This window comes from Entelurus aequoreus, linkage group LG24 (assembly GCF_033978785.1).
Source record: "Entelurus aequoreus isolate RoL-2023_Sb linkage group LG24, RoL_Eaeq_v1.1, whole genome shotgun sequence".
NCBI classification, from domain to species: Eukaryota; Metazoa; Chordata; class Actinopteri; order Syngnathiformes; family Syngnathidae; genus Entelurus; species Entelurus aequoreus.
Window position 1 is genome coordinate 1,798,578 of NC_084754.1, and position 25,441 is coordinate 1,824,018.

At 37.7% G+C, this 25,441-nt stretch overlaps 1 protein-coding gene across 1 annotated transcript in view; it reads right to left on the reverse strand.

Moving 5' to 3' along the window:
• The window catches only part of cd82b (CD82 molecule b), a 72,058-nt gene that overhangs the window by 32,306 nt on the left and 14,311 nt on the right, over positions 1–25,441 (reverse strand). The window contains exons 2-3 of the mRNA XM_062035250.1: positions 12,522–12,594; positions 6,250–6,322 (exon numbers count right to left, since the gene is read on the reverse strand). Coding sequence (XP_061891234.1) covers positions 6,250–6,322; positions 12,522–12,584 — 136 coding nt within the window. The 5' untranslated portion in view covers positions 12,585–12,594. The remainder of the gene's footprint in view (positions 1–6,249; positions 6,323–12,521; positions 12,595–25,441) is intronic.

Sequence of the window (25,441 nt, forward strand, 5' to 3'; positions counted from 1 at the left end):
AAGATACACAACAAGATACACTAGTAAGATACACAAGTAAGATACACTAGTAAGATACACAACAAGATACACTAGTAAGATACACAACAACATACACTAGTAAGATACACAACAAGATACACTAGTAAGATACACAATAAGATACACTAGTAACATACACTAGTAAGATACACTAGTAAGATACACAACAAGATACATTAGTAAGATACACTAGTAAGATACACAAGTAAGATACACTAGTAAGATACACAATAAGATACATTAGTAAGATACACTAGTAAGATACACAACAAGATACACTAGTAAGATACACTAGTAAGATACACAACAAGATACATTAGTAAGATACACTAGTAAGATACACAAGTAAGATACACTAGTAAGATACACAACATGATACATTAGTAAGATACACTAGTAAGATACACAAGTAAGATACACAACAAGATACACTAGTAAGATACACTAGTAAGATACACAACAAGATACATTAGTAAGATACACTAGTAAGATACACTAGTAAGATACACAACAAGATACACTAGTAAGATACACTAGTAAGATACACAACAACATACATTAGTAAGATACACTAGTAAGATACACTAGTAAGATACACAACAAGATACACTAGTAAGATACACTAGTAAGATACACAACAAGATACACTGGTAAGATACACAACAAGATACATTAGTAAGATACACTAGTAAGATACACAAGATACACTAGTAAGATACACTAGTAAGATACACTAGTAAGATACACAACAAGATACATTAGTAAGATACACTAGTAAGATACACAACAAGATACATTAGTAAGATACACTAGTAAGATACACAGGTGAAGTGAAGTGAATTACATTTATATAGCGCTTTTTCTCAAGTGACTCAAAGCGCTTTACATAGTGAAACCCAATATCTAAGTTACATTTAAACCAGTGTGGGTGGCACTGGGAGCAGGTGGGTAAAGTGTCTTGCCCAAGGACACAACGGCAGTGACTAGGATGGCGGAAGCGGGGATCGAACCTGCAACCCTCAAGTTGCTGGTACGGCCGCTCTACCAACCGAGCTATACCGCCCCAAGTAAGATACACTAGTAAGATACACTAGTAAGATACAAAACAAGATACACTAGTAAGATACACTAGTAAGATACAAAACAAGATACACTAGTAAGATACACTAGTAAGATACACTAGTAAGATACACAACAAGATACATTAGTAAGATACACTAGTAAGATACACAACAAGATACACTAGTAAGATACAAAACAAGATACACTAGTAAGATACACTAGTAAGATACACAAGATACATTAGTAAGATACACTAGTAAGATACACAACAAGATACATTAGTAAGATACACTAGTAAGATACACAACAAGATACACTAGTAAGATACACTAGTAAGATACAAAACAAGATACACTAGTAAGATACACTAGTAAGATACACAACAAGATACATTAGTAAGATACAAAACAAGATACACTAGTAAGATACACAACAAGATACACTAGTAAGATACACAACAAGATACATTAGTAAGATACACTAGTAAGATACATTAGTAAGATACACTAGTAAGATACACAACAAGATACACTAGTAAGATACAAAACAAGATACACTAGTAAGATACACTAGTAAGATACACAACAAGATACATTAGTAAGATACACTAGTAAGATACACAACAAGATACACTAGTAAGATACAAAACAAGATACACTAGTAAGATACACTAGTAAGATACAAAACAAGATACACTAGTAAGATACACAACAAGATACATTAGTAAGATACACTAGTAAGATACACAACAAGATACACTAGTAAGATACACTAGTAAGATACAAAACAAGATACACTAGTAAGATACACTAGTAAGATACTAGTGTATCTTGTTTTGTATCTTACTAGTGTATGTATGTTGTATTAGTAAGATACAAAACAAGATACACTAGTAAGATACACTAGTAAGATACACAACAAGATACACTAGTAAGATACACAACAAGATACATTAGTAAGATACACTAGTAAGATACACAACAAGATACATTAGTAAGATACACTAGTAAGATACACAACAAGATACACTAGTAAGATACAAAACAAGATACACTAGTAAGATACACTAGTAAGATACACAACAAGATACATTAGTAAGATACACTAGTAAGATACACAACAAGATACACTAGTAAGATACAAAACAAGATACACTAGTAAGATACACTAGTAAGATACAAAACAAGATACACTAGTAAGATACACAAGTAAGATACACTAGTAAGATACATTAGTAAGATACACTAGTAAGATACACAAGTAAGATACACTAGTAAGATACACTAGTAAGATACACAAGTAAGATACACTAGTAAGATACAAAACAAGATACACTAGTAAGATACACAACAAGATACACTAGTAAGATACAAAACAAGATACATTAGTAAGATACACAAGATACACTAGTAAGATACAAAACAAGATACACTAGTAAGATACACTAGTAAGATACACTAGTAAGATACACAACAAGATACATTAGTAAGATACACTAGTAAGATACACAAGTAAGATACACTAGTAAGATACACAACAACCTAAGATTTTCAAAAAACTATTTTCAAAAGCCCAGGGAATTAGAGAAAGTTCCTGCAGTGGTAAAGGGGCTATTAGGTTCTCAGACTGGCATGCTAACACAGGTAATATCTTACAGAAGAAAATGCTGTATTTACCTTTCAAAACGTAACAAAGGCTGGACGGTAAATGGACACCTTTGGAAAGAAGGGCACTGTTCTACTCTAAGCAAAGCTACATCTGGAATTAATACAGCAAACACATTTATGGAGAGATTTACACTGGATGACTTTCCATCCTAGCTTCCTTTCAGGCAAAGCTAGAATTTGAACGCAACATGCAACTGTTGCGTTCCATTCCGTAGAACATCTTTTGCCCAGACTGCCTTTTTAATAAAAGGACCAATACTATAGAACTCTCTGCCTGACACTTTGAAAAGTATACCTGCACTTGTCACTGTCAGAAAACAAACACAATTGTGGCTAGTTGAGCAACAATCGTGTTCCCATGTTTAGTTGTTACTAATTGGTTCTTATCTAGTTTGCACTTTGTCTGTATTATTACTATTATCATTATTATCGACTCTTTGGCCTCATTATTTTTATTTTCCTATTTTAATGATGTTAGATCTGCGTTGTTGGGGACAAGTGTTGTAAATTAGCTTTGGCTACAAACACTATGATGCATGTTTCAGATACACTATATTGCCAAAAGTATTAGGCCACCCATTCAAATGATGAGAATCAGGTGTCTTAATCACTTGGCCCGGTGTATAAAATCAAGCACTCAGGCATGGAGACGGTTTCTACAAACATTTGTGAAAGAATGGGCCAGCGTGGAACTGTCATAGGATGCCACCTGTGCAACAAATCCAGTCGTGAAATTTCCTTGCTCGTAAATATTCCAAAGTCAACTTTATTATAAGAAAAGTGAAGAGTTTGGGAACAACAGCAAGTCAGCCACCAAGTGGTAGGCCACGTAAACTGACAGAGGGGTCGGCGGATGCTGAAGCGCATAGTGCAAAGACTTTCTGCACAGTCAGTTGCTATAGAGCTCCAAACCTTCCAATTAGCCCACGTACAGTACGCAGAGAGCTTCATGGAATGGGTTTCCATGGCCGAGCAGCTGCATCTAAGCCAGTGGTTCTAAACCTGGGTTCGATCGAACCCTAGGGGTTCGGTGAGTCGGCCTCAGGGGTTCGGCGGAGTCTCCGCCACGGAGGTAAAGACACATCCGACTTATCGTGTAAATAATAACTTCTCCCTAACGGCGTATTATGGATACCCCAAACAATGTTCCCTCTAATTTGCAGGTTTTTTGATTGATCGATTGAAACTTTTACCGTACTAGTAGATTGCAAAGGACACAGTACAGTACATACTCAGTACAATTGACCACTAAATGGTAACACCCGAATAAGTTTTTCAACTTGTTTAAGTCGGGGTCCACATGAATCAATTCATGGTAATGTGTGTAAGGTGTGTAATTTGTTGTGAGTTCATGCACTGTGTTGGTTTTGTTCTTTAAACAAGGTGATGTTCATCACCGGTTCATTTTGTGCACCAGTAAAAAAACATAACTTTTTCTTGAATTTGAAATTTTTTTTTTAATTTTTCACTAAAGAAGGGTTCGGTGAATGCGCATATGAAACTGGTGGGGTTCGGTACCTCCAACAAGGTTAAGAACTAGGGATGTCCGTTAATGGCTTTTTGCCGATATCCGATATTGTCCAACTCTTTAATTACCGATACCGATATCAACCGATATATACAGTCGTGGAATTAACACATTATTATGCCTAATTTGGACAACCAGGTATAGTGAAGATAAGGTCCTTTTTTAAAAAATTAATAAAATAAAATAAGATAAATAAATTAAAAACATTTTCTTGAATAAAAAATAAAGTGAAACAATATAAAAACAGTTACCTAGAAATTAGTAATGAATGAAAATGAGTAAAATTAACTGTTGAAGGTTAGTACTATTAGTGGAGCAGCAGCACCCACAATCATGTGTGCTTACGGACTGTATCCCTTGCAGACTGTATTGATATATATTGATATATAATGTAGGAACCAGAATATTAATAACAGAAAGAAACAACCCTTTTGTGTGAATGAGTGTGAATGGGGGAGGGAGGTTTTTTGGGTTGGTGCACTAATTGTAAGTGTATCTTGTGTTTTTTATGTTGATTTAATTAAAAAAACAAAAAAAAACCCGATACCGATAATAAAAAAAACGATACCGATAATTTCCGATATTACATTTTAAAGCATTTATCGGCCGATAATATCGGCAGGTCGATATTATCGGACATCTCTATTAAGAACCACTGATCTAAGCCATACATCACCAAGTCCAATGCAATGCCAGTTGGATGCAGTGGTGTAAAGCAGTGGTCCCCAACCACCGGGCCGCGGACCGGTACCGGGCCGCAGACCGCACAAGAAATTTAAAAAAAAAAAAAAAAAAAAATTAAATCAACATAAAAAACACAATATATACAATACATATCAATATAGATCAATACAGTCTGCAGGGATACAGTCCGTAAGCACACATGATTGTATTTCTTTATGTAAAAAAAAAAAAAAAAAATTTTTTTTTTTTTTTTTTTTATAAATACACCCCCCCACTCCCCCTCCCACCGGTCCGTGGGACAAATTTTCAAGCATTGACCGGTCCGCAGCTACAAAAAGGTTGGGGACCACTGGTGTAAAGCACGTCACCACTGGACTCTAGAGCAGTGGAGACGCCTTCTCTGGACTGATGAATCACACTTTTCCATCTGGCAATCTGATGGACCAGTCTGGGTTTGGAGGTTGCCAGGAGAACGCTACATTTTGGACTGCATTGTGCCGAGTGTGAAATTTGGTGGAGGAGGAATTATGTTGTGGGGTTGGTTTTTCAGGAGTTGGGCTTGGCCACTTAGTTCCAGTGAAAGGAACTTTGAATGCTCCAGGATACCAAAACATTTTGGACAATTCCATGGGATGCCACTTCAAGTTCATATGTGAGTAAAAGCAGGTGGCCAAATACTTTTGGTGTATCTCTGTTTCTGTATCTGTGCCTCTTTCAAATAAACCAGAAGAAGAAGATTTCATGATACTTTCTACTGATGTCGTACATCACTGAGCTGATAACTTTTCGTCTCGGAAAGTTTTGGAGGCTTTGTTGACTCCGGCAGAAATAGAACTGAAACAACGCCTGTGGGAGGGAGTGTGTTGAGAACTGGTGGGTTCAAGGCACAACTTTGCAAGGAACTAGGGTGTTATTCTCCGACATAAGACCAAACAATCGAGAGCCTGCCACTCCAATGACTGTCAACTACACGTGCGCTGGTGCTTTTCTACATGCTGACTTTTTTTTTTAAAGGGGCTGAGGAAGTCATCAAGTTTCAGCTGTGAAGGGCTTCTTTTTTTTTTTGGTTTGGTGTGAACATTCCAACGTGGTTCTGCTGTGCAACAACACCCGAGGGAGGCGATTCACATATGTTGCACAGAGCAGGCAGTCTCCAGTCAGCACAACTGATGTGGGTCAAATGTGCTGAATGTTTACACAGCATTATCACACTAGGACGTGGCAGTTGAAAGATGTGTGTGTGTGTGTGTGTGTGCGTGTGTGTGTGTGTGTGTGTGAAGCACTTACGTAAAACAGAAATGAAACTCTGATTATCGAGGAGAACCCACAGTCCAAAGCCCATGATCAATGCTCCAAAGACCTGTAAAGGAATACAGAGAAAAGTCAAGCCACCCTTTTTCTAAAATTACATTAAATGACTAGCTTTTGCTGATGTGCCTTCAACTGTCACAACTCGTGTCTCTGCAGCCAGTTACATCTGGGCTTCAGAGCAATTCTCTCTCGCACAAAAAAGAAAAGAGGTGTTAACGAAAGAAAGTTTTTCAAAAAGCAGAAGATTCCCTGAAGTTCTTTATAGTTTCCTGTGTGATGGTAGGGGACCAATGTGTAAGTTTCCCACAGCACTCCAAGGGTCTGGTTTACTAAAGGTTTGCATGTATTAAAACATGTGAAAACTTGATAGTAGGGTTGTACGGTATACCGATACTAGTATAGTATCGCGGTACTAATGAATCGAAAAAAGTACCGGTTCGCCATATTTTTTTTTACAGGCATGACGGCGCGTCGTCACGTCGTGACATTGCTGGTTTTACGAGCAGAGGAGCATGTTTGGCAGCGCACAATCACTGAGTACTTACAAGCAGACACAGTGTGTGGACAGAAAAAAGAGAATGGACGCATTTTGGCTTAAAAACTGACGAAAAAGGTGAAGTTATAACACTGAAACGCCCTCAGGAAGAGGTGATTTAAGACATGGCTAGCTACCTAGCGGCTAACGTCCATCTGCAGTCGGCAGTGTTTTAGCTACTTCTAAATCACTAATCCTCGCCTCCATGGCGACAAATAAAGTACGTTTCTTACAAGTATCATCCCTGCAGGACGAGGAATAGCTAAACAGGCTTCACTACACACCGTAGGAGGACACAATAGCTCACCAGCGTCACAATGTAAACAAATGCCATTGGTGGATCTACACCTGACATCCACTGTAATGATACCAAGTACAAGAGCACATCGAGTAGGTACTACTATGATTACATCAAGAATTTTTATTATCACAGTTTTTTTTTTAAATTTCATATAAGATTCAGAAACTCAGAAAATAACTCCCTGGACACATGAGGACTTTGAATATGACTAATGTATGATCCTGTAACTACTTGGTATCAAAACGATACCTAAATTTGTGGCATCATCTAAAACCAATGTAAAGTATCAAACAACAGAAGAATAAGTGATTATTACATTTTAACAGAAGTGTAGATAAAACATGTTAAAACAGAAATAAGCAGATATTAACAGTAAATAAACGAGTAGATTAATAATACATTTTTACAGCTTGTCCTTTATAATGTTGACAAAATAATAGGTGTATAAATGACACAATATGTTACTGCATACGTCAGCAGACTAATTAGGAGTCTTTGTTTGTTTACTTACTACTAAAAGACAAGTTGTCTAGTATGTTCACTATTTTATTTAAGGACAAACTTGCAATTAGAAACATATGTTTCATGTACCGGAGGATTTTTTGTTAAAAGTAAAGCCAATAATGCCATTTTTCTGTGGTCCCCTTTATTTAGAAAATGATCAAAAAGTATCGAAATACATTTTGGTAACGGTACCAAATTATAGGTATCGAGACAACCCTACTTGATAGCACACGCAAAGCTAATCTACTAAACATGTGCAAAGTGGATTGCGTCTGGAAGGACAAAACACAAAACAGGAAGTAGGAACAAAATAAGAGCGCACAACAGGATCAAAATACAGGAGAAAAACACCAAACCAAGTTTGAGAGGTTCTGACAAATATATATATATATATATTTTAGTAACATTCTTATTATTTTATATTCTTATATATTTTATGAATTATTCTATTACTGCCATTCTGTTCATTTGAGTATAATATTCGGGATATTATGCATGAAAGCTCTAGGAAAAGAGTTTTACCTCTGATACCTTCCTGTGTCCCACTAATTTGTGGTATCGTCTAAAACTAATGTAAAGTATCAAACAACAGAAGAATAAGTGATTATTACATTTGAACAAAAGTGTATATAAAACATGTTGAAACAGAAAATAAGCAGATATTAACAGTAACTAAACGAGTAGATTAATAATACATTTTTACAGCTTGTCCTTTATAATGTTGACAAAATAATAGGTAGATAAATGACACAATATGTTACTGCATACGTCAGCAGACTAATTAGGAGCCTTTGTTTGTTTACTTACTACTAAAAGACAAGTTGTCTAGTATGTTCACTATTTTATTTAAGGACAAAGTTGCAATTAGAAATATTTGTTTAATGTACCGGAAGATTTTTTGTTAAAAATAAAGCCAATAATGCCATTTTTCTGTGGTCCCCTTTATTTAAAAAATTATCAAAAAGAATCAAAATACATTTTGGTAACGGTACCGGTACCAAAATATTGGTATCGAGACAACCCCACCTGATAGCACACGCAAAGCTGATCTACTAAACATGTGCAAAGTGGATTGCGTCTGGGAGGACAAAACACAAAACAGGATCAAAATACAGGAGAAAAACACCAAACCAAGTTTGACTTGACTTGACTTAAGAGGTTCTGACAAATATATTTTTATTTTAGTAACATTCTTATTATTGTTTATTCTTATAATTTTTATAAATTATTATATTACTGCCATTCTGTTCATTTTTGATTGTAATATTCAGGATATTATGCATGAAAGCTCTAGGAAAAGAGTTTTACCTTTGATACCCTCCTGTGTCCCACTAATGAGGTCATGAGGTTCAGTGTTGTCCTGGGACTAGGAAGGACCCTATTAAGCAGTTGAGGGGCAGGCACTGTGTTGGTTAATAACCGATGGATGAGTGCTTAGAGAACTCCCTTCCTGACACATCAATACTAATTAGAGACCTGGTTAAGAGGCGTTCATTTAGTAGGTCTACTGAGCCCCCGGCCGTCATCATTAAAACACCAGTTCCTGGCTCCCACCAGTCCGAAGTGGCCAACACCGACAGGGACGCATACTTCTTACGAGGCACATCAAAAGGCTTCTCTCATGAATAAAACCTCATTGGAAAAGTCCAGACATCCTCCAAGAGTCTTGTTTTATCAAGCCTTGGACTTCATGTTGTGCCCCGTGAGAGAAAAATGTCAGTAAACCTCAATGCACCATCTGGTGTGTTTTACACGCCGCATGTAAGGTTTCTCCAAATGGGACATTTTCTGTAATGTACACCTATTTAACCACCACTCAAAACAACATCTAAAAACACTAAAAGGTATTCGACAGATTGAGGCTGATTTTGATTAAGGAGCTAAAGTAGGTTGAACTATTTTCATGGTTTGATCATCTCAACAAAAGTGGTACTGCTTATTCCTTTGCACTTTTGAATTTTTTTTACATAAAGACAAAACTTTTTTCAAAACAATCCCTGTTCACATGGACCTGCAAACTTTATAACAAGTCTGGAGTTGGTGATGATCAAGAAACAAAAAATCTGCACCAGTGTGTCTGCTTACCAACGACTGGTCCTCCAAGAAAATCATTTAGGGACGGGTACCTTTCCCGGTACCTGGAAATCGATACCAGTACTCGACGGTACCAATTTTCGATAGATACTTTTGTTCGTTAATAATTGTTAAATGTTTAGAAATAAAAAAGTATATACAGTGCAGACCAAAAGTTTGGACACACCTTCTACTCATTCCAATGTGTTTTTCTTTATTTTCATGACTATTTACATTGTAGATTGTCACATCAAAACTATGAATGAACACATGTGGAGTTATGTACTTAACAAAAAAAGGTGAAACAACTGAAAACATGTTTTTTATTCCAGTTTCTTCAAAATAGCCACCCTTTGCACACTATTGGCATTCTCTCCATGAGCTTCAAGCACACCTGTGAAGTGAAAACCATTGCAGGTGACTACCTCTTGAAGCTCATGGAGAGAATGCCAAGAGTGTGCAAAAAAGTAATCAGAGCAAAGGGTGGCTATTTTGAAGAAACTAAAATATAAAACATGATTTCAGTTATTTCACCTTTTTTTGTTAAGTACATAACTCCACATGTGTTCATTCATAGTTTTGATGTGACAATCTACAATGTAAATAGTCATGAAAATATAGAAAACACATTGAATGAGAAGGTGTGTCCAAACTTTTGGCCTGTACTGTATGTGTGTATATATGTATATATATTTATTTATATACAAACCCAGTTTCCATATGAGTTGGGAAATGGTGTTAGATGTAAATATAAACGGAATACAATGATTTGCAAATCCTTTTCAAGCCATATTTAATTGAATGCACTACAAAGACAACATATTTAATGTTCAAACTCATAAACTTAATTTTTTTTTTGCAAATAATAATTAACTTAGAATTTCATGGCTGCAACACGTGCCAAAGTATTTGGGAAAGGGCATGTTCACCACTGTGTTACATGGCACAACACTTAGTAAACGTTTGGGAACTGAGGAGACACATTTTTGAAGCTTCTCAGGTGGAATTATTTCCCATTCTTGCTTGAAGTACAACTTAAAGGTCTACTGAAATTAATTTTTTTTATTTAAACGGGAATAGCAGATCCATTCTATTTGTCATACTTGATCATTTCGCGATATTGCCATATTTTTGCTGAAAGGATTTAGTAGAGAAAATCGACGATAAAGTTCGCAACTTTTGCTCGCTGATAAAAAAAAGCCTTGCCTGTAGCGGAAGTAGCGTGACGTCACAGGAGCTAGTATTCCTCACAATTTTCCTTTGTTTACAATGGAGCGAGAAAGATTTGGAGCGACAAAGCGACGATTACCCCATTAATTTGAGCGAGGATGAAAGATTCGTGGATGAGGAACGTGAGAGTGAAGGACTAGAGAGGCAGTGCAGGACGTATCTTTTTTCGCTCTGACCGTAACTTAGGTACAAGCTGGCTCATTGGATTCCACACTCTCTCCTTTTTCTATTGTGGATCACGGATTTGTATTTCAAACCACCTGGGATACTATATCCTCTTGAAAATGAGAGTCGAGCACGCGAAATGGACATTCAAAGTGACTTTTATCTCCACGACAATACATCGGTGACACACTTAGCTACTGAGCTAACGTGATAGCATCGTTCTCAAATGAAGATAGAAACAAAATAAATAAACCCCTGACTGGAAGGATAGACAGAAGATCAACAATACTATTAAACCATGGACATGTAACTACACGGTTACATCAACAGCCGTGCTCACCTGCGTTCCAGCGATCGACGGCGCGACAAAGGACTTCACCAATCATCGACGAAGCTCTTTAGCATGAGCTAACGTGATAGCATCGTTCTCAAATGCAGATAGAAACAAAATAAATAAATCTCTGACTGGAAGGATAGGCAGAAGATCAACAATACTATTAAACCATGTACATGTAACTACACGGTTAAAAATTCTCAGCCTGGTAAAGCTTAACAATGCTGTTGCTAACGACGCTAAGGCTAATTTAGCAACTTAGCAAACGGACCTCATATGTTGCTCCAAAACCTGTATGTACCTTTCAGCATTAATGGCGCCTTCACAGATGTGTAAGTTACCCATGTCTTGGGCACTAATACACCCCCATACCGTCACACATGCTGGCTTTTCAAATAAGTGTTTGATGAGCATTCCTCAACTTTATCAGTATTTATTGCCACCTTTCCCAACTTCTTTGTCACGTGTTGATGGCATCAAATTCTAAAGTTAATGATTATTTGCAAAAAAAAAAAAGTTTATCAGTTTGAACATCAAATATTTTTTCTTTGTAGCATATTTATATATATATATATATATATATATATATATATATATATATATATATATATATATATATATATATATATATACAGTATATATACAAATACATATATGTATATATACATATACGTATATGTATATATATGTAAATGTAGCTTTGTTGGCAGTTTTGGGGTGTTTTTGTAGGGTGCTTTAAGGGTTGAATAAATGACTCCATATACGGTATCTACATTTCCAGCTGCCTAGGATGAGCTGTATTTTACAATTCAGAATTTACAAAAAAGAGAAAGTGGGTGTTCTTGTCTCACATACAGTAGGGATTATGAAAGAGGGGCAACATTCCTCAATGCACTATTGCTGTTATTGTTCTTTTTCCAGAGATGACTTACTTTACTTTACTTACAGTAAATAGTGCTTTGCTTACCTACAAAGGCTAAGAAGATAATTTTGTAGACAGAAAACCGTAGACATAGACTTTTCTAAAAAGAGTTGTTGGCAAAAGGTTTATTCTATTGATGACTATAGTTAGTTTAGCATTAATAGGAGAAATCAGCATTACTTACAAAGAAGATGAGGTTGAAGAGGAACAGAAAATACTTGGTGACGGTTATGCATCCTTTCGACATGGCTGCGATTCTGAAAATAAATCACAGAGCAGTGGTTAAACGTTACCTTGGATTGCCAGAGTGATGATAAAACATAAAAACCCAGATGGAGAAGAGACACAATTGCACACATGCAGTTTAGCCTTGAGAAGGTCATACCACAGAATAGGGACAAAAGAAAATCTGCAGTTAGATTACTGATTAAACAGAGTAGAAACTCAAGGGGAAATGTCATTTTTAAGAGACATTTCTACCAAACTTTATGAAACAATACATTGCCTGTAGTGTGATACCATACATATGATTATAATTCTGACTGGTTTTGAGGCAGGGTTGTCAGAGTTTAAGGCCCCGTTTACACTAAACTGAGGTTATCCAGGGTAAATCACACCTAAACTTATCCGTGTCCACACACAACAATGCAACAGTTTAAGACCCCCGCCCCCTCCGTCCGCCGGCGCAATGTGGAAAAATAAATAAAAAGTGTCCATCTGCTCTCCAGTAGATGACTTTACTTCACTGTGAAGTTATTTAAAATAGCTACATTGTAAATAGTTTGCTGTGCCTTTTACATTTGTTTGCTGTGTTTTGTATCCAGTGTTGAGGTATTTCAATGAACTAGAATCCAGTGTGTCTATTGTAGTGAATCACACCGGAGACATCATAAATTAATCAAATCTTTATTTGACATGAGAAAGTAGACAATGCAATAAAGAACATTTTACAACAATTAATCGAGACAGAGAATACCCAAAGTATTGTCTTTACATGTAGAAGGAGAAACACGGGCATTGACCACCATAACCACAACACCAGGGGGAGCTCCACAAACCACATGAAACCTAGATTCCGATCTAACAAAGGTCTTAACTCATTCTCCTTCTATACCACATCAATATGGAATGCGCCCCCAACAGGTGTAAAAGAAAGTCCTTTTCTATCGTCCTTCAAAACCGCACTAAAAGAACACCTCCAGGCAGCTACAACCCTAGACTAACACCCTGCCCCCACCACATCCCACCTCCCTGGATTGTAAATAATCAAATGTATATACTTGTTCTTATGCTTTCTGAGCTCACTATGTTCACCGCTCGCTGTACATATCCTACCAAGTCACACCTACACTGTTACTATGTCCATTTCTCTGATAATAAAATTGTTGACTGAAATATGCTGATAGCAATCCAACCCCCCACCCCCCGCCCCAACCCTTCCTACATCCCACCCCCCGGATTGTAAATAATGTAAATAATTCAATGTATATACTCTGATGATTAACTTGTGTGATGACTGTATTATGATGATATTATATATTTGTACCATGAATTGGTTAAAGTGGACCCCGACTTAAACAAGTTGAAAAACTTATTCAGGTGTTACCATTTAGTGGTCAATTGTACGGAATATGTACTGTACTGTGCAATCTACTAATAAAAGTTTCATACAATCAATCAATGTCTGGATGACTCGCTTCCATCTTTGTTATGAAGCTGACTGTGGCGCGTTCTTTCTGATGTCTTTTCCTGTGTGGAGCGCGGGCTTTCTGGCGTCACTTCCTGTGTGGGCGGAGTCTTTCTGCCGTCACTTCCTCCCTGAACTCACTTTGTAAACGATCAATGAGTCCATACAAAGCTAAGTGCCGGAGATTCAAGAAATAAAAATTTGTCCGAGGAGGGGGACCTTAAACGCTGGTTTAGTGTGGCTGAAACAGGGCTTAGGCTAAAAAATTATTAGTTTAAGGGATTAAAGTTTAACCACTGTGCTGCGGCACACTAGTGTACCGTGAGATATTGTTTGGTGTGCCATGGGACATTATGTACAGTAATTTCACCTAATTGGGTTAAAATATTTTATGCAAACCAGTAATTATAATCCACAAATAATGTGCCATTTGTTGAGTGTCTGTACTGTCTAGAGCTCCACATATCAGTAGGTGGCTAATTGCTTTGTAGATGTTGGGAACATGGTTTGTCGTGATCGCAATATGCGGGAGTTAGCGTGCAGGTAAAAAGGTATCTAATGCCGAAACCAAAAATAAACAAAGGGCAAGTGCCGCTAAGAAAAGGCATTGAAGCTTAGGAATGGTTATGCAAAACCAGACTAAAACTGAACTGGCTGCAAAGTAACCAAAAAGAGAATGCTGGATGACAGCAAAGACTTACAGTGTGTGACGGCATCCACAAAGTACATCCGTACGTGACATGACAATCAACTACAAAATAGCAGCGCAAGACAAGAACTAAAACACTACACACAGGAAAACACCAAAAACCTCAAAATAAGTCACGGCGTAATATGACAGGTCGTGACAGTACACCTACTTTGAGACAAGAGCTATAGTGATGCATAGTGGGTTATGGTTTGAATTCATATCCAACAATTGCGAGAACGACTATTTCTTGTCAATATCGGCTGCTGAGTTTAATTTTTTAATGTTTTCTGCTGGTGGTGTGCCTCAGAATTTTTTCAATGAAAAAAATGTGCCTTGGCTCAAAAAAGGTTGAAAAACACTGGGTTAAACGACTTAGTGTAGACATGGCCTAAGCCTTTGATTGATTGATTGAAACTTTTATTAGTAGATTACACAGTACAGTACACATTCCGTACAATTGACCACTAAATGGCAACACCCAAATAAGTTTTTCAACTTGTTTAAGTCGGGGTCCACGTTAATCAATTCATGGTACAAATATATACTATCAGCATAATACAGTCATCACACAAGTTAATCATCAGAGTATATACATTGAATTATTTACAATCCGGGCGGTGGGATGTGGAGGGCGTTAGGTTAGGTTGCTATCAGCATATTTCAGTCATCAACAATTTTATCATCTGAGAAATGGACGTTGTAACAGTGTAGGTCTCACTTGGTAGGATATGTACAGCGAGCTCAGAAAGCATAGGAACAAGTATATACATTTGATTATTTACAATCCGGGGAGGTGGGATGTGGTGGGACGAGGGTGTTAGGCTAGGGTTGTAGCTGCCTGGAGGTGTTCTTTTAGTGCGGTTTTGAAGGAGGATAGAGATGCACTTTCTTTTACACCTGTTGGGAGTGCATTCCATATTGATGTGGCATAGAAGGAGAATGAGTTAAGACCTTTGTTAGATCGGAATCTGGGTTTGACGTGGTTTGTGGAGCGCCCCCTGGTGTTGTGGTTATGGCGGTTCTTGACAAAAACCCTGTGGTCATGATTCATAGGATTGCTGAACTTTGAAAAGCAGAAGGCAGACAGGCTCAATCTGGGTTTACAACAAACTTGGAAATCAGTACACAGTCTCTGGAGATGACGTAGGAGTCAATGTAACCAAAGCTGTAGACAAAACAATGTTTTAGGGACATCTGCTTCACAGCTACAGTAGCATGACTGCACCAGCCGTCATGTATGACTGCATCTCAGTAGCTTCTCTATGAGCAATAATTTCCTTCTGAGAAACAGCTGTAGGCCAGACCAACTCCACATACAGAAGAGTAGGGACACTTTATGGAGCTCCTTGGCAGCATTAGGTAAAGGCAGTGTTCCAGAAGTGCAAAATAAATATTTACCACAACCAGGCTTTTTCCTTCACGGGGGCATGCTTGGAATATAACTAGCCATTGTGGTTCTTTAAGAAGACTCAGGTCGATAAGACATTTGGACGTCACGATATATTGTCCAGATAAATGATAGTATTGTAGGCATTATTTTAATACCAAATTAAACACTAATGTAATCATAAAACATAACAATATTGATGCAAGTAAGTTTTTCAAACGTAATAAACTTTTTATTTCCCATGAGTATTTTTTTTACATTTGTAATTGAAGGTCAATAACTTTTAATTAATCTAAATAAGTAAACAAACAAAACTTAAATTGACTGTCAATCTCTGTTAGCAAAAATTGTACTTCAATAAATATGGAACATCTTAAAGTGCAGTTTTCTTTCTAGATGGGAAAACTGGGTCAGGTGGTTTATTTTTGTTGACGATGTAAACATCAGCACACAGGAAGTGATCACGGCGCCGCTATAAATAGTTTGTCTGCGTTAGCACTTATAATAATAACATCACTAATACTTGGGTAACTATCAAGTCACAAAATGTATATGGAGCATTGTTGGCGCTTTTTGAATGGTTATTTATCGGACTTTATGGGCGTAAGTGCTCTTTTATTTACGTTTATTTAATATTTAGAATGCATTAAAAAAATAAAAATGCATCTGTCGTTATGTCTTTTATAATGTTCGTAAACAATTGGCAAAACTCCAAAAAAAAGTGCAGTTTCCCTTTAACAATAACTACCGTATTTTTCGGACTATAAGTCGCTGTTTTTTTCATAGTTTGCCCGGGGGTGCGACTTATACTCAGGAGTGACTTATGTGTGAAATTATTAACACATTAGCTATTAAAATATTAAATTATATTATTTAGCTCATTCACGTAAGAGACTAGACGTATAAGATTTCATGGGATTTAGCGATTAGGAGTGACAGATTGTTTGGTAAACGTACACTATCGTTCAAAAGTTTGGGGTCACATGTAAATGTCCTTATTTTTTAAGGAAAAGCACTGTACTTTTCAATGAAGATAACTTTAAACTAGTCTTAACTTGAAAGAAATACACTCTATACATTGCTAATGTGGTAAATGACTATTCTAGCTGCAAATGTCTGCTTTTTGGTTCAATATCTACATAGGTGTATAGAGGCCCATTTCCAGCAACTATCACTCCAGTGTTCTAATGGTACAATGTGTTTGCTCATTGGCTCAGAAGGCTAATTGATGATTAGAAAACCCTTGTGCAATCATGTTCACACATCTGAAAACACTTTAGCTCGTTACAGAAGCTACAAAACTGACCTTCCTTTGAGCAGATTGAGTTTCTGGAGCATCACATTTGTGGGGTCAATTAAACGCTCAAAATGGCCAGAAAAAGAGAACTTTCATCTGAAACTCGACAGTCTATTCTTGTTCTTAGAAATGAAGGCTATTCCACTAAATTGTTTGGGTGACCCCAAACTTTTGAACAGTAGTGTATAGCATGTTCTAGTTATTTGAATGACTCTTACCATAATATGTTATGTTAACATACCAGGCACGTTCTCGGTTGGTTATTTATGCCTCATATAACGTACACTTATTCAGCCTGTTGTTCACTATTCTTTAGACATTTTAAATTGCCTTTCAAATGTCTATTCTTGGTGTTGGCTTTTATCAAATAAATTTCCCCAAAAAATGCGACTTAAACTCCAGTGCGACTTATATATGTTTTTTTCCTTCTTTATTATGCATTTTCGGCCGGTGCGACTTATACTCCGGAGCGACTTATAGTCCGAAAAATACGGTACTACTAATCATGTCAGACTTCATGAGAGCCGACAACAACAACAACAAATGATGATCCAGAACCGTATATTTGGAGCCTGAATATAAAAAGGGCTGAGCTACAAGTTTTAGAAGCTTAGAGCCAAATAGGTCCAGTTTTAGTGAAACATTAAGCATCGCGGTGCACTATTGCTAAGTGCTGAACAAGAAATACAAACTTGATAAAACAATCACTGTACAGTGTCTGCTCCCACTAGGATGCTGAATGATGGGATGTTTATATCTTTCAGGACGAGACTTGTATACCCCGATTGGTGGTTTATTTTTGTTGTTGTCATCACTTTCCAAAAAAAATGGAATAGTGGCTTGTTTGTCCGTGTTGATGGGCTCGTCTTGCTCATTCAATCTAAAACCCAAATAGTCCAACACGGGGTCATTTGGCTTTGCAATCATTCATTTTCTTCTTCTTAATTTTTGTTACTTTGCAGTGCTTCTCACTAGCGACTAGCGAGGCTGCGTCCATGCAAGTATGTAAGCTAGCGGTCCCATCTCCGCCTACCGAGATGGCTGGATGACATGAGGATTCACTTCATTCATTTAATTCTGCTCTTGAATGCACTCAGGTGCTGAAAGTGGTGCACAGGGTGAACCTTCCTGCATCCGTATTGGTAGCGACAGACAAAAACAAACACATGGACAAGGCAATTTATCGATGTCCGCAAAGTTAGCGAGTTTACTTTTATTTATAGTTCCATTAGTTCCATGGCCTAGCTCAGGGGTCAGCAACCCAAAACGTCGAAAGAGCCATACTGGACCACAAATACAAAAAAGTAATCGGCCTGAAGCTGCAAAAAATGTAAAGACTTATATAAGTCTTGTAATGAAGGCAACACATGATGTAAGTGTCTATATTAGCCATATTAGCCTACTATAAAAATGACTATGTGTCGCAGGCTGACGCAAATCTTCGTTGACAGTATTGTTATAATTTAATATTTATTCTACACCTTTTTACAACATTGGAAATCATTAGTAAAACTTCTCACAGGGTGAGATAACTCCTGGAAATGACTGTCTTAGAATGACCAAAGGTATAGATGTGCGTGTCCAAGTTAAAGGAAACCACAGGCTGTCTTCTTCTAATGGATTTATTACAATCTTTCACAAGCTGGGTAACATTTGCTGTGGTCTGGAACAACATGGCAGCCAATATTACATACAGATAATGTAAATACAAAATAAATACAAAGAGGACATAAGTAAGGGAAATTAAATGAACTTAAATATAACTACAAACGAGGCATAACGATGCAATATGTACATACAGCGAGCCGGAATAGCTTGTTAGCATCGATTAGCTTGCAGTCATGCAGACCAAATATGCCTGATTAGCACTCCAAAAAGTCAATAAGATCAACAAAGCTCACCTGTGTGCATTCACGCACAGCATAAAACGTTTGGTGGACAAGATGAGACAGAGAAGGAGTGGTATAAAACACATCCTTCTTTGGCAGCGTTGGAGAAAGTTATATATGTAAACAAACTGTTGAGTCACATTCCACACTACGGTGAGTTCAAGGGCCGCTGAAATTAGTAGGACAAAATGGCGCTCGCCAAATAGTCTCATCAGTGAGGCATAAACACAAACATTAAACAGTGGGCCTTCTAACTATTAGGAAGGTTTGTGTCGTGTGTGTCCTCCTACAGAAACCAAATTAAAAAATATACTTTTACCCCCATCTTTTTTCCATTTTCATACATTTTTGAAAAAGCTCCATGGAGCCACCAGGGCGCCGCTAAACAGCCACATGTTGCTCGAGAGCAGTGTTTTTCAACCTTTTCTGACACAAGGCACATTTTTTTAATTGAAAAAATTTGGAGGCACACCACCAGCAGAAAACATAAAAAAATTAAACTCCGTAGCCGATATTGACAGTAAAAAGTCGTTGTCGCAATTGTTGGATATGACTTCAAACCATAACCAAGCATGCATCACTATAGCTCTTGTCTCAAAGTAGGTGTACTGTCACCACCTGTCACATCACACCATGACTCATTTTGAGTTTCTTGCTGTTTTCCTGGGTGTAGTGTTTTAGTTCATGTCTTGCGCTCCTATTTTGGTGGCTTTTCCTCTTTTGTTGGTATTTTCCGGTAGCAGTTTCATGTCTTCCTTGAACGCTATTCCCCGCACCTGCTTTGTTTTTGCAATCAAGACTATTTAAGTTGTGCGGACGCTATCCGTCTTTGTGTGGACATTGTTGATTGTCACGTCATGTATGGATGTACTTTGTGGACGCCGTCTGCTCCACACGCTGTAAGTCTTTGCTGTCGTCCAGCATTGTTTTTGTTTACTTTGCAGACAGTTCAGTTTTAGTTTCGTTTTGCATAGCCATCCCTAAGCTTCAATGCCTTTTCTTAGCAGCACTCGCCTTTTATTTATTTTTGGTTTAAGTGTTGGATACCCTTTTACCTACACGCTGCTTCCCGCATATTGTGATCACAACAAACCATGTTCCAGACATCTACAAAGCATTTAGCTACCTGCTGCCACCTACAGATATGGAAGAGTATTACACGGTTACTCTGCCGCGCTCTAGACAGCACTGACACTCAACGACGGCACATTTGCGGGTTATAAGGCGCACTGTCAATTTTGTGGGAAAATTAAAAGATTTTAAGTGCGCCTTCCTTATAGTCCGAAAAATACGGTCTTTGCAAATGTGTTCATCTACAGCAATGTTCTTAAACATTGTTGTTGGACCGCCAGCACCCCTTAGAGGGGGAAACAAAAATATCTGCTACTTTGCTGTGTGGTCCGTATGGGCCACAGCGGTACTCACTTGTAATACACTTTTCCATCACTTGTGGCAGTAATGACAATATCAAACAAACAGAATACGTCTACAGCTTGAGTGATAGAGAAATTACTTAGGTGAAAAAATTATGACTAAAGTGGTGAAGCTGTATTTTATTTTGCACTTAGATTTTATGGAGAGAAACTTATTTATTATTTTTTATCAATTTAGTTAGAATGCATTTACATTAGCAACGCGTAATTGGATGTACATTTATTTTTCACCAGCTTCATGAGTCCCTTCTGTTGCAGTATATTTGATTAGTATTTATTTTTGTAATCAGCCTGACCTAAGTCTTGATAATATTATTTGGGATTAACGCATGGTTTCATGTCATTTGACAAGGTTGGAAACTGTAAATAGGCTAAACATAATTATTCAATACAATTGAAACCAAGAGTAAGATTACCAATTCAGTGGTAAAACTTGATTGGGACCCAAATTGGGCCTCGAGGTCAAAAAGGTTCAGTGTAAGCTGATTCTCAAACACAAATAGTGCAGAGAAAATAGTGTTTGAAAAGAGGCAGGCAGTTTATTTTATTGTTATTTACAACTGTTTTAAAACTATTGCCAAGTTTTGAATAAAACTACTAAGCTCGCATCCAAGTGAATCCCTTAAGGAGTCAATATGATTTATTTACAATCTGGTTCTGCTTTTACGTTTAGTTAAACCATGCTCATTTATTGACGAGCAATACATTTGATTATTTTAAGAAATAACTTTTAGAAAAATACATACAAAAGCAGAAAATACTGCACTGGTTGTGTCAAGTGAACAAATGTTACATTTCCTGTTTTCCCCCATGGGACTACAATCTATTTGACTAGCGTGGGTTTGACATAATGTCATATTCTTTGGAAATTGGGCATGACGCATTTGCAAAAAGTGAGTAAAACGCATTAAAGGCTAAACAAATACAAAACCCCAAACCAGTGAAGTTGGCACGTTGAGTAAATGGTAAATAAAAACAGAATACAATGATTTGCAAATCCTTTACAACTTATATTCAATTGAATAGACTGCAAAGACAAGATGCTTAATGTTCCAACTGGTAAACTTTGTTATTTTTTGCAAATATTAGCTCATTTGGAATTTGATGACTGCAACATGTTTAAAAAAAAGCCAGCACAAGTGGCAAAAAAGACTGAGGAAGTTGAGGAATGCTCATCAAACACTTATTTGGAACATCCCACAGGTGAACAGGTGAATTGGGAACAGGTGGGCGCCATGATTGGGTATAAAAGCAGCTTCCATGAAATGCTCAGTCATTCACAAACAAGGATGGGGCGAGGGTCACCACTTTGAACAAATGCGTGAGCAAATTGTCCAACAGTTTAAGAACAACATTTCTCAACGAGCTATTGCAAGGAATTTAGGGATTTCACCATCTACGCTCCGTAATATCATCAAAGGGTTCAGAGAATCTGGAGAAATCACTGCACGTAAACGTAATTAACATTGAATGCCTGTGACCTTCGATCCCTCAGGCGGTACTGTATCAAAAAGCGACATCAGTGTGTAAAGGATATCACCACATAGGCTCTGAAACACTTCAGAAAACCACTGTCAGTAACTACAGTTTGTTGCTATATCTGTAAGTGCAAGTTAAAACTCTACTATGCAAAGCGAAAGCCATTTATCAACAACACCCAGAAACGCCACCGCTAGGCTCGAGCTAATCTAAGATGATTAATGCAAACTGGAAAAGTGCTCTGTCGTCTGACGAGTCCTCATTTCAAATTGTTTTTGGAAACTGTGGACGTCGTGTCCTCCGTACCAAAGAGGAAAAGAACCATCCGGACTGTTATAGGCGCAAAGTGTAAAAGCCAGCATGTGTGATGGTATGGGGGTGTATTAGTGCCCAAGGCATGGGTAACTTACACATCTGTGAAGGCACCATTAAGGCTGAAAGGTACATACAGCTTTTGGAGCAACATATGTTGCCATCCAAGCAACGTTATCATGGACGCCCCTGCTTATTTCAGCAAGACAATGCCAAGCCACGTGTTACATCAACGTGGCTTCATAGTAAAAGAGTGCGGGTACTAGACTGGCCTGTCTGTAGTCCAGACCTGTCTCCCATTGAAAATGTGTGGCACATTATGAAGCCTAAAATAGCACAATGGAGACCTCCGGACTGTTGAACAACTTAAGCTGTACATCAAGCAAGAATGGGAAAGAATTCCACCTGAAAAGCTTCAAAAATGTGTCTCCTCAGTTCCCAAACCTTTACTGAGTGTTGTTAAAAGGAAAATCCATGTAACACAGTGGTGAACATGCACCTGTGCCAACTTTTTTGCAATATGTTGCTGCCATTAAATTCTAAGTTAATGATTATTTGCACAAAAAAAAATGACGTTTTTCAGTTGGAACATTAAAGGCCTACTGAAAGCCACTACTAGCGACCACGCAGTCTGATAGTTTATATATCAATGATGAAATCTTAACATTGCAACACATGCCAATACGGCCGGGTTAACTTATAAAGTGACATTTTTAATTTCCCGCTAAACTTCCGGTTGAAAACGTCTATGTATGATGACGTATGCGCGTGACGTTAACGGTTGATACGGAAGTATTCGGACCAATTGAATCCAATACAAAAAAGCTCTGTTTTCATTTCAAAATTCCATAGTATTCTGGACATCTGTGTTGGTGAATCTTTTGCAATTTGTTTAATGAACAATGGAGACTGCAAAGAAGAAAGTTGTAGGTGGGATCGGTGTATTAGTAGCGGACTACAGCAACACAACCAGGAAGACAGAGATGGATAGCAGACGCGTTAGCCGCCAAACTCACCTTAACTTCCTCCGTCTCGCAGACCGCATCTGTGATCGGGTGAAGTCCTTCATCGCACCGTCGATCGCTGGAACGCAGGTGAGCACGGGTGTTGATGAGCAGATGAGGGCTGGCTTGCGTAGGTGGAGAGCTAATGTTTTTAGCATAGCTCTGTGAGGTCCGGTTGTTAAGTTAGCTTCAATGGCGTTGTTAGCAACAGCATTGTTAACCTTCGCCAGCCTGGAAAGCATTAACCGTGTATTTACATGTCCATGGTTTAATAGTATTGTTGATTTTCTATCTATCCTTCCAGTCAGGGGTTTATTTCTTTTGTTTCTATATGCAGTTAAGCATGATGCTATCACATTAGCTCGTAGCTAAAATGCTTCACCGATGTATTGTCGTGGAGATAAAAGTCACTGTGAATGTCCATTTCGCGTTCTCGACTCTCATTTTCAAGAGGATATAGTATCCCAGGTGGTTTAAAATACAAATCCGTGATCCACAATAGAAAAAAGAGAGAGTGTGGAATCCAATGAGCCAGCTTGTACCTAAGTTACGGTCAGAGCGAAAAAATATATGTTTGCGCTGCATTCTAGTCCGTCACTCTAACGTCCCTCATCCACGAATCTTTCATCCTCACTCAAATTAATGGGGTAATCGTCGCTTTCTCGGTCCGAATCTCTCTAGCTGCGTTGAAAACAATAGGAAAATATGAGGAAGCGAACTACGTCACGCCACTTTCGGTACAGGCAAGGCTTTTTTTATCAGAGACCAAAAGTTGCGAACTTTATCGTCGTTGTTCTCTACTAAATCCTTTCAGCAAAAATATGGCAATATCGCGAAATGATCAAGTATGACACATAGAATGGATCTTCTATCCCCGTTTAAATTAAAAAAATTCATTTCAGTAGGCCTTTAAATATCTTGTCTTTGCAGTCTATTAAATTGAATATAAGTTGAAAAGGATTTGCAAATCATTGTATTCTGTTTTTATTTATCATTTACACAACGTGCCAACTTCACTGCTTTTGGGTTTTGTATGTTGGAAACAACAAATGGACATCTTCTTTCGGTTCCTTTTGTAATTTTAGTATGTCACATGAGTGTTCTCAGATGGGGGGGGGGGGGGGGATCCACAGCAGCACCTGCTGCTCGTTAGAAAGGGCGATACGTGCTTTCATTTACCCAAACGTCTCCACTAGATGTTTGATTGAGACTTTTATTAGTAGATTGCACAGTGCAGTACATATTTCGTACAATTGACCACTAAATGGTAACACCCGAATATGTTTTTCAACTTGTTTAAGTCGGGGTCCACTTAAATTGATTCATGATACAGATATATACTATCATCATAATACAGTCATCACACAAGATAATCATCAGAGTATATACACATTGAATTATTTACAATCCGGGGTGTGGGATGTGGAGGTTTGGTTATCATCACTTCAGTCATCAACAATTGTATCATCAGAGAAATGGACATTGAAACAGTGTCGCTATTGCCAAAAAGTAGCTAAATTGGTGACATTCCTGCCTCCTGCTGCGTCTTCCCGTTCTCTGGCAGAACTTTGCATGATGTGTTTATGAGCGTGGGCCAACTCCATAATACATTTCAAAAAGAGCAGTTAAAACTACTTGATGACCCAAATAACAACCATGTTGTGTTGAGCCTGTGTGTCCAACATCTACACCACACAACAGATAGTCATAAAAAAATATAATCCTTAAAGAAGATTGTTTGCGGATTGATGGACAGAGCAGTGTAGATTAAGAAGGTTTTATGATTGACACCGTTTGTAGCCTGAGCCTGGTTCAAAAACAGCACTCTGCCAACATGCAGCTTTCAATTAAATAGGCTAACAGGATATTGACAGCAAATGACTTGAAAGAACCAACCCTGCTAACCTTAACATTTGTACCACAGT